Below are 9,415 nucleotides of genomic sequence, written 5' to 3' on the forward strand. Positions count from 1 at the left end.
CGTGCGAGGCGGCGCCATCGCACTCGCCGCTCCTGCGCCTTTAAGGTGCGGCGCAGGTGGCGGGGGCGTGGGGGGCGTGGCCGGACAGGGCGGGGCGGGGCGGGGCCGGGCCGGGCCGGGGCGCAAGGTGAGTGCGGGCGGGGCCGGGCTGGCGCCGCGGCTGCGCCTTTGGGCCTCCTGCCTATGGAGCCGGCCCGGCGCGGCAGCGCAGACCAGGGCTCAGCCGCTGCCTCGGGGCCCCGGCCCGGCCCCCCGCGGAGCCCCGCGCCCGCTACCTCCCCCCCTGTGCGGCCGGTGCCCTTCGGCCCCCGGGGGTCGGTCCGGCCCTCGCCCGACGGCGGGGCTCCGGCGGCGCCGCTTTTCCTTGGCGGCGGCAGCAGCGTCCCTGCAGCCCGCAGGAGCTCCCGGCCGGACGCCGGCTGCGACCCCTTCCCCTTCGGCTGCCCGCGGTCCGGGGGCGCTCAGCGCGGTGGGCCCGAGGACCGGGTCCCGGGCCGGGCGGCCCAGCCCCTGCCGCTGGAGGTGGGCCGGGCCCAGCCTGAGGCGCACGGTGGGCCCCTCGCCTTCCCGCTGCCAGCCCTGCTGCCCCCCAGCCCGGGAGCCCCCTCGGCCCGCCCTGGCGCGCCGTCCCCGGCAGCCTCCGGCCCGGCGCCCAGCCGGCCCGCCTTCCCCGAGCTCCGCGCCCCGGAGCACCCCGGCCCCGGGAAGCCGCCGCCCGCCGAGCGGAGGGAGATGCTCCCCAAGGCCGAGTCCAGCGACCACATCTCGGCCTGGGCGGGCTCCTCGCCCCGGGCTGCCGGCCTGCCCAAAGCCGTCTCCAGCGAGTTCATCGCCGGCGGCTGGGCAGCCCTGCCCAAGCCCGAGCCGGACGAGCTGTCCCACCTCGGGCGGTCGCTCGGCCTGCCGGGCCCCAGCCAGCCCTGCGGCGCGCCCCTCGGCTGCTCGGCGGGAGCCCCGGAGGACGGCTCGTTCCGGTGAGCGGTTGTCGCTGCGCGGGGGAGCGGGGGGAGCAATGCCGGGCTGAGGCTGGCCTTGCTGTGAAGCCTCTTGTGGGCTGGGGTTGCTCCATCCATCCTTCCTTTCTGCTGCGGATGGTGCTCAGCTGGAGGAGGTCAGGGGTGAGGGGCTGGGAACAAACGGGGCTCGAGGTGGAGGGGAGGGCGAGCGGTGCCTGCTGCCTGTGCAGGCAGTGCTGGGGGCAGTGGGCGCTGTGCGAAGTGGTGTGGCGGAGGTGCGGGCTGTGAAGCAGGTGCCATCTGCCTCCGCTGTCATCAAGCTCTGGAAATGATGTGGCACTGCTGGCCCTCACTGTTGAAACGTGCCCTCTGTGACCAAGACTTGTCCTAGTGCTGCTGAAAGAGCCCGCGGGCTGCTGGTGCATGCTGCGTAACAGCATTAATGTGTTGTGACTGATGATGATTTTGCACTGGTGAAGGACAGTGCCGCTGGGGCTTGCAGAGCTGCTGTCACATGCAGTGCTGTCTGTGGCCTTTGAGGCTGGCTGTGCTTTAGGGCAGAGTCTGGGGGCTGAGGTCTGGGTTGTTTTCCCCAGGAGCCCAAGGGATGCACGATTCCTGGGGAAGGGAGGGGAAGTGGTTTTCTGGGGACACCTTGTCTCACAGGCTGCGTGCTGTGCCAGCCTGCCTGTGTCAGTTGGTGGTGATGAAAATGAGGGCTCTTTGTGCTGGTTTCTAGAACTTCACTGGGGCTTGGGTTGCAGCGGGGCTTGCCATGTGCTGGAGTGCAGACCCTGGGAGAATTCCGAGGCAAGGGCCTGTCTCCCTCAAATGGAAGTTAAGGACCTGGTGTACGTGCCCTGTCTAAGCTTTAGCTGTGGCCGCTTCTGTTGCAGGCAGAAAGCTTCCTTTGTGCAGCTGGAGGCTGAATGGGAGGGACAGGGAACCCTCTGAGCCCCAGTGTTAGCTTGTTCTTCTTTTGTCCTCCCAAGCATCACAGTGGTCACCTGGAATGTGGGCACAGCCATGCCCCCGAATGATGTAACATCTTTGCTGCACCTCAACACGGGCGAGACAAATGATGCAGACATGATCGCCATTGGGTAAGAGGGTGAGGTGCAGGGCCCCCTCCCCTGCCCCACCACATCCTTTTTTGGGGGATGCCCATAGCCCTGGGGGGTGGGGAATAGAAGAGCTGCAGCCCCAGCCTCCCTGAGACATGGTGGGCAGGGAGCGATGTGTGCATTGCAAACAGTAAAACATCACAAAAGGCAATGAAGAGTTGGCTCCTAGTAAGATGGGAGTGCTAAGAAGTACTGAAACCCTTGAATCCTGAATAGCCTTGAACCCCGGAAGAGCCTGTAGCTGGCTATGCCATGCAGAGCCAGGCTTGGCAAGTGCTGCTTTTGCCATGAGCCCTGGTAGTCCTGGGGTCAGGTCTGTAGAAGCATTTAACTTGCCTGCCAGAGTCTCCTGAGAGAGTTTTCCTCATCTTGGCTTTTGCCCATGGTATGCAGGCCTCAAGGGCACTGATCTGCTGTTCTTTCACAGCTGTATTGGCTCTGTGCCCCTGGCAATACTTACTTGCTGGCAAGGCAGAGCCACATTGGTGCGGTAAGGCTTTATTGGTGTTGCTGGCAAGGCAAGCTCTGCCAGAGTCTAAAGGCAGACTGGTCCCTCGAGGCTTGCTGTGGTGTGTGTGTATTCCTGTTAAGGACCAGGGGCGTGCTGCCTTTGTATGGGGAGTGAGAAGCAGCCTCTGCTTGTGGGTGTGAGGTAAGAGAGCTGGATCTGCCTCCAGGAGGCTCCCAGGGACTTTGCCAGTGCTCCTTGCTGCTGGGAGAAAGTGGTGTAAGGCTGAAGCTAAAGCTGGAGCTACAATGCTCTGTTGGGATCAGTGTCCTGGTCCCCTTGGCCTTGTGGGCAAGCAGGATGGGGCTGTGGAGTCAGATCTGAGCCTGGATGTATGGGGTAGGGGGTACAGCCGACAGCAAGGGACTTGCTGGGGCAGGGTGTCCTGCTGCTCCCCACCTCCAGGGCATCTCTGCCTGGCTGTGTGCTTCCTCTGACCTGTGTTTTTGTGCCCTTCACACTTGGTATTTTTGGGCAAGAAATTTCCTGATTCTGCCATTCTCTGTGGATGTTCTCCTTCCCTCTCTTCACTAATTGCTGAGCTGGGAGGAGCACTATTAACCTTCTGTTTGCTGCTGCTCTGAGCTTGATGGCTAGGATGCATCTGGACACCCTGTGCTGAAGTACCAGTGAGACTTGCTTCTCTGTAGAGACCAGTGCAGCCGAAATGTCCTGTAAGCCCCTCTTGCACCTGCAGATAGGCTTTAGACTGCTGCCCAGCCCCTGTGCAGCTCAACTGCTCCTGCTTTAAAAAGGGCCAAGGCCTCATGGGTTCAGGGCTACTTGTGCCTTCTGCTAGCACATGGCCCAGCATCACTGAAGCAAAGGTATGGCTGGTTTGTGTTCTAAACCCAGGGTCCTCCCTTGAACCTTTCTGCCCTGGCCCCGCTCCCCAGCACTGTGCTTTGGCACCTCTCCCAGGGAGCTCTTGCTGGCTGGGACACAGACGCTTCCTGGTGTGGCTGAGGGACCTGTTCTTTTCCTCCCAGGCTGCAAGAAGTGAACTCAAAGATAAACAAGCGCCTGAAGGATGCCCTCTTCACAGATCAGTGGAGTGAGCTCTTCATGGATGTGCTGAGCCCCTTCCACTTCATCCTGGTAAGGAGGTCCCAAAAGGACTGGGCAGCTGGTGTTCCCCCTGCCTGCCAGGCAGGTGGACCCCGCAGGATGAGAGAGCTGGACTGCAAGGACAGAGGGAGGTGTGGTGGGAGAGCCAGCTGCAGGGACAGACTGCCGGAGGGGCAGCCTGCAGCCATCCAGTGTGTAGGAGCTGACCTGAGGGCTAGTGGTATGTCTCATCAGCATGCAGTCTAGCTTATGCCACACTGCTCCCTTTCCTGACCTTAGGCTTTCCCTGTGGTGCTTTGGGGATGTTTCTTGTTGCTTGCTGCATTGCACCAGGGTGAGGAGGTGAATGTGGGTTGTAACAAGGCTGTGCTCTTGGCAGTAGTTTGTGGGTTCCAGGGCAGGTTCTGCTCCCTAGGGCACTTGTCCCAGACTATAGGTGAGCCTTAGCACTGCTGGGCTTACCTCAGCTCTCAGTATTTGAGAGGGTGTGCATAGATCTCTGAACTAAATGTGCTGTTAGTCATCTGCAAGGTGGGTGTTGTGCAGAGGATGGTGGTGGTGCCCCTGTGGCCTGCAGGTTGGGGGAGCTCTCCCTACACCTACAGGTTCTTGCTTCAGCCTCTGCTCCTATTCCAGGTCAGCACGGTGCGGATGCAAGGTGTGATACTACTGGTATTTGCCAAGTACTACCACCTCCCCTTCCTCCAGGACATCCAGACAGACTGCACAAGGACAGGGCTGGGAGGCTACTGGGTGAGTGTGGCCCTGGGGGAGGTGGCAAGGGGTTGGCTTCCCAAGGAGTCATGGGATCCTCTTGGTGCAGGGCAACAAGGGTGGGGTGAGCATTCGTCTCTCCATCTTCGGCCACATGGTCTGCTTCCTGAACTGCCACCTGCCAGCACATCTGGAGAAGGCGGAGCAGCGCAAGGAGGACTTTGCCACCATACTGCATATGCAGCAGTTTGAGGGGCATGCGGCCAGCGGCATCCTGGACCATGAGTGCGTACCTCACCACTTTCTTCCCCAATCTGGGCCAGGGCTCTAGTGCCAGCCTCAGTCCTTGACCCCCTCCAGATGGGTCTGGGTTCTGTCCCCCAAATCCCAGCACAGCTTGGAGATGGGGTCTTGCCTGCAGAACAGTAAAATTGTCCTGTGACGCAGTGGGGTACCCAGCATGGTGGAAGAGGTGTTAAGAGGGTTCCTTGGTCTCCCCTGGGTCATACCCAGGCCTGGTGCAACTCCTGCCGTACTGGTGCTGTTGGGGTTTGGGACTGGTGAGGTGGAGGGCCTGGGTCTGCCCCAGTGTCTTGGCTGTGCAGTTCTATCTCCAGTAGGTACCTCACAGTGGAAACTTCCACCCTCAGTTTCTGCCCAGGGAAGTCAGGCCCATTGGGTTAATGGTGCTTGGTCCTACCTGAGGAATTCAGGCAGGGCTGGCAGCTGGCAGGGCTGTTGGCTGAATGCTGACCTGCACTGGTGCTCCTGAGAGCACTCAGCTGTAGGCTGAGGCCATCCACAGGCTGGGGATGGTTTTCCCCCTCCTGTGCTGCCTGGCTCCAGTAGCCTTAGCTCTTCTACCCTGTCACCCTCCCTTTCATCCCCAGCCTCGTGTTCTGGTTTGGAGACCTCAACTTCCGCATTGAGAGCCTGGACATCCGCTTTGTGAAGTATGCCATTGACAGCAACATCCTGAGCCAGCTCTGGGAGAAGGACCAGGTGAGAGGGCTGGGCCAAGCCAAACCTTGGTCAAGCCCTGAATGGTGTTTGGCTCTTGCCAAAACTGCCCATGCAGCTGTGGGACAGGGCATGTCCCCTTGCTGCCCATGGGGCAAAAAGGGCCCTGGCTTTGTGGGGAAGGGGCAGTGCAGTCCCAGGATGGTCTTCATGAGAGCTGGGCACACACTTCCTTTATTACTGTGCTAGAAAGAGCTGGGGTTATTTGGTCCATGCACTTAACTGCTGGCATGGCATGGACAAACCCTGTGAGCAGTGTGGGGCTGGCAGCAGTGGGGCAGGGATGACTGTGTGCTGGGGATGGAGGGGCCTCAGAGGCTTGCAGAGGCCTCTAGCCTTGGAGGCTGGTCTGTTCCCCAACCTGCTGTCTTTCCCGCAGTTGAACATTGCCAAGAGCACCTGGCCTGTCCTCAGTGGCTTTCAGGAGGGACCCCTGAACTTTCCACCCACCTTCAAGTTTGATGTAGGCACCAACAAGTATGACAGCAGGTAGGAAAGCAGAGTTCAAGCATGTGGGTGGCATGGCTGAGGGATGTGGGAGTGGTGGGGCTCAGAGCCAGGGTGGGTGCTGGTGCCAGCAGGGCAGGGGCTTATGCCAGTGCAGGTGGATGGGAGGAGCAGTGTTGGGATGGGCCTGGGCTGGACTGGGGACAGCAGGCTGAGATGCAACTGTTGTGCTGGTGCTAGTGCAGGTCTGTCCCTGCAGCCACACTGAGCTGTGTGCCAAGATGAGCCGCATCCCCTGCCCGCGCGTGCCGTAGTGCAGGGGGAGGCTGCTTGGGGTGGAGCCCACTGCCCCCTGCCAGGCAAGAGATGCCCCTCTGTGCCCTGCAGTGCCAAGAAACGAAAACCTGCCTGGACTGACCGCATCCTCTGGAAGATCAAATCTCCTGGTGTTGGGCTTGGTGCAGGCGGGCGCCGGCCCAGCCGGGGTGTCCTGTCAGTGAGCCAGCTCTGCTACTGCAGCCACATGGAGTACACAGTCAGTGACCACAAGCCAGTAGCTGCCATCTTTGCAGTGCAGGTGAGTGCTGTCCAGGGCCAATGGGCACACAAGACAGGAGCTACAAGGGTGAGATGTCCAGCTAGTGTGTGCAGGGCTTATTTTATTTTTGTTTGGCAAGCTTGGCTGTCTTGCCACTGTGGCTGGGGGCTGCTGTTGGTGTCCGCCTGAGGGCCTAACCTTATACCGGTGCCCTGGACAGCAGGGGCAGCTCTCTTTTGGCATGCCCTTGCTCACCATGTATGTCTCTGACAGTTTGCTTCCAAGGCAGACAAGCCCCCAGTTGAGATTTATGTGGCTGATGAATGGAGCAGGCCTGAGCAAGCAGTTGTCAGGTACAAGATGGCTGCTGGCTTCCACCGGAGCTCCTGGGACTGGATAGGACTCTATCGGGTAGGGGCTTGGGGGCTTCTGGGGCTGGAGGGAGTGGGGGGTGTCACACAACACTGTAGGGCCCTTTCTGAGCTACCCTTCACCAGCAGACAGGAGTGCGTGGCATGGACCTCTGCTCTGCACTCTCTCTTCCCCTGGGAAGCCCTGGCAGTTAGCAGGGCTTGGCCCTGTTTCAGGAGGCTCAGATCCAGCAGTTCCCTTTTCCTCCTACTCTCTGGGTCCCAAGCCTGGCACTGCTGGGTGGGTGTGAGGCAGCTCTTGGTTTCCCTGTGCAAGGAGAGGGGGTTGAGTGAGAGGATAGCTAAGGCTGGGTGTGGGTGATGGGGGAACATCAGCCCTGCTCAGCACTACTCAACTGTGCTCTCCCATGTACATGCACACAGGTGGGCTTTCGGCATCCTAAAGACTATGTGTCATATGTCTGGGCCAGGAGTGATGATGGAGAGCGTTGTCTAGAGAAGCAGCTGTGTGCACAGGTGAGCTGGGGCCAGCCCTGCTGTCTCACTGGGCATGCATGCCCCAGTGTGGGGGGGACAATGGCCCTTTTGCTGCCCCTGATGGGTCAGGAGGCTTCTTCCTTACTGCGTTGGGCTGAGCCTTGGGCAGGCCTGATGTGCTGGTGTCAGAGATTTCAGCTCTTGGCTGGGCCTGGGGTGCTCTGCTGGGAGGTGGTACCCTAGTGCCCAGCCCTGGTACCCATCAGCAGTCTGTGCTGCAGGTGATCTTCTCAGAGGAAGCGCTGCCCAAGGGGAAGGGCGAGTACATCCTTGGATACTACAGCAACGCCTCCAGCAGCATTGCTGGTGTAACTGAGCCTTTCCAGGTCAGCCCAGCCAAGAGGCAAGGGTGAGGGAGGCAGGAGGGATGGGTATAGGGATGCTTGGCTAGAGGAGGCCAGCTGCTGTAGTGCCCCTCACCCCTGTGAGGATCAGCCACTAGTGCTGATACAGGGGTGCAGATCTCCCTGCCCAGGTCAGAGGAGGGCAGCAGCCCCACGGACAGCTCAGGCAGCAGCTCAGAAGAGGAAGATGACAGCACGCTTGTCCTACTGGCCCCCAAATCCCGTAGCCCTAGCCCGGGCAAGATGAAACGGCACCGGAGCCGAAGCCCTAGCTTGGCCAAGTTCCAGGGCCTCATCCTGCGGCCATCAAGCCGGGACAGGGGTACAAGCCGCAGCCCCTCACCCCAGAGCCGCCACGGCCTCCCTGGGGACGTCCCTACCATCCACCTGCCCCAGGAGGAGCGGGGCTGCCGTGGAGCCAAAGCCAAGGAGCTAGGGCGGGCAGCTGACAGCCAGGAGAGCAGCTCCTTCTACCAGACTGTGCGGGAGCAGGGTGGCCCCTGGCGTTTCTCTGCTGATAACCCCCTGGCCAGGGCTGATCCCAGGAACCTAGGCCTGCTGCCTGCACTTCGCCTGGAGATGATCGACCAGGCCATGGGTCGGCGAAGGGAGAGTGTGGACCAGGGCTACCCCTGCCAGAGGATGAGCCCCACCAGCCCTCCAGGCTGCAGCACCTCCCCAAAGGAGGGGAGCAGCCCCCAGGAGCTGGACAGCTGTAGCTCTACCATGGGCCATTGAGGCTGTGGCCCCCTTCCCACCTCCCTGTAGTGTGCTTGTTGTGTGCTTTCCTTTGCCCCTCTTCTGCTGAGACACCCCTCTGCCTTATTTATTGCAATCTCTCCTCACTCCTGTTGTGTGCCTGGCAGCTAGGGGCCTCCCCTCTCCCAGCCTGAGCTGCTGCCCTGGACCTGGTAGGGCTGAGAGGTGCGCAGGGGAGGGCAAGGCTGGCCAAGCACAGGGCAGGGGCCCCCTTGTGAAACTGAAAGTGCAAGACCCTTCAGGCCTATGGGAGGAGTGCTGGCCTTGCACCCGAGGGGGGACAGGAGGCCAGGCCAGAGCTCTGGCAGCAATGGTGATGGGCATAGTCAGGACCACCCCATGGTACCCCTGAGACTGAAGCTTGCTCATTCCCTGCTGCTACCACTGTGCCTCAGCCTTGGATGTAGTGCAAGCAACAGAATAAACCATCCTGCCCACCTCAGCTGCACTGTGCTTACTACAGGGGGGTGGGGGTCCAGCATGAACTGGGGCCAGCAGGCCCAGCACCACACACACCATGCTCAGACCACCCTTTATTTATCTTCTGCTACACCTAGGGACTGACTCCCAGGGCAGGGTCCTGGGCCTGTCCCTGGCTGCTGTCCCCCACCTCACTCCAGGGCTGACACCAGGCCTCCCTAGGGAAGGCGGTCAGGATCACTCCTCAGTGTGTCCCGTTCTGCCCCCCCCCCCCCCCCCCCCCCCCCCCCCCCGCTGAAGGGTCACAAATTCAGAAGTGACTTGTGGGGACTGGGGGATCCAATGCTCAGAGCATCCCCTCCTACAACAGGGAAGAGGGTGAGGTCTCCTATTCCTTTCTCCTTGCTTTGATGCTTACAGCAGCCACAGCTCCTCAAGAAGCTTCAGTCCCTTTAGTTCCTCTGCCTCCACCCACTCCAGCTATGGCCTTCCAGCTCCACACACTCATGCCAGCAGCCATGCTCAGTGCCATCCTTTGTCTCAAGGACCAGACATCATGCAGCTCCGCAGCAAGTCTTCCTCCCCACATAAGGCAGAGCTTTTTGGGTG

The 9,415-nt window shown here is 60.9% G+C and overlaps 1 protein-coding gene across 2 annotated transcripts; it reads left to right on the plus strand.

Annotated features, from left to right (window-relative positions):
- INPP5J (inositol polyphosphate-5-phosphatase J) lies at positions 1-8,875 on the plus strand. Of its 2 annotated transcripts, none has more exons than XM_005230521.3 (12): positions 1-974; positions 1,949-2,059; positions 3,578-3,686; positions 4,293-4,409; positions 4,480-4,655; positions 5,261-5,372; positions 5,770-5,879; positions 6,225-6,414; positions 6,649-6,786; positions 7,170-7,262; positions 7,505-7,609; positions 7,745-8,875. In XM_005230521.3, exons 1-12 carry the CDS (start codon positions 184-186, stop codon positions 8,363-8,365), a joined length of 2,673 nt encoding a protein of 890 aa, XP_005230578.2. In that variant the 5' UTR covers positions 1-183; the 3' UTR covers positions 8,366-8,875. The 2 variants fall into 2 exon arrangements, with proteins under 2 accessions (XP_005230578.2, XP_055653791.1); XM_055797816.1 differs by having other exon boundaries at positions 4-974; positions 7,719-8,004.
- Positions 8,876-9,415: the final 540 nt, after the last annotated feature.

This window comes from Falco peregrinus, chromosome 2 (genome assembly GCF_023634155.1).
Source record: "Falco peregrinus isolate bFalPer1 chromosome 2, bFalPer1.pri, whole genome shotgun sequence".
Classification (NCBI taxonomy): Eukaryota; Metazoa; Chordata; class Aves; order Falconiformes; family Falconidae; genus Falco; species Falco peregrinus.

Bases quoted from the DNA above. Each gene is read 5' to 3' on its own strand.
- INPP5J (XM_005230521.3), top strand. From the start codon at position 184: ATGGAGCCGGCCCGGCGCGGCAGCGCAGACCAGGGCTCAGCCGCTGCC. The intron at 5,373-5,769 runs GTGAGAGGGCTG...TCTTTCCCGCAG, and splicing joins AGCTCTGGGAGAAGGACCAG to TTGAACATTGCCAAGAGCAC. The intron at 6,787-7,169 runs GTAGGGGCTTGG...ACATGCACACAG, and splicing joins ACTGGATAGGACTCTATCGG to GTGGGCTTTCGGCATCCTAA.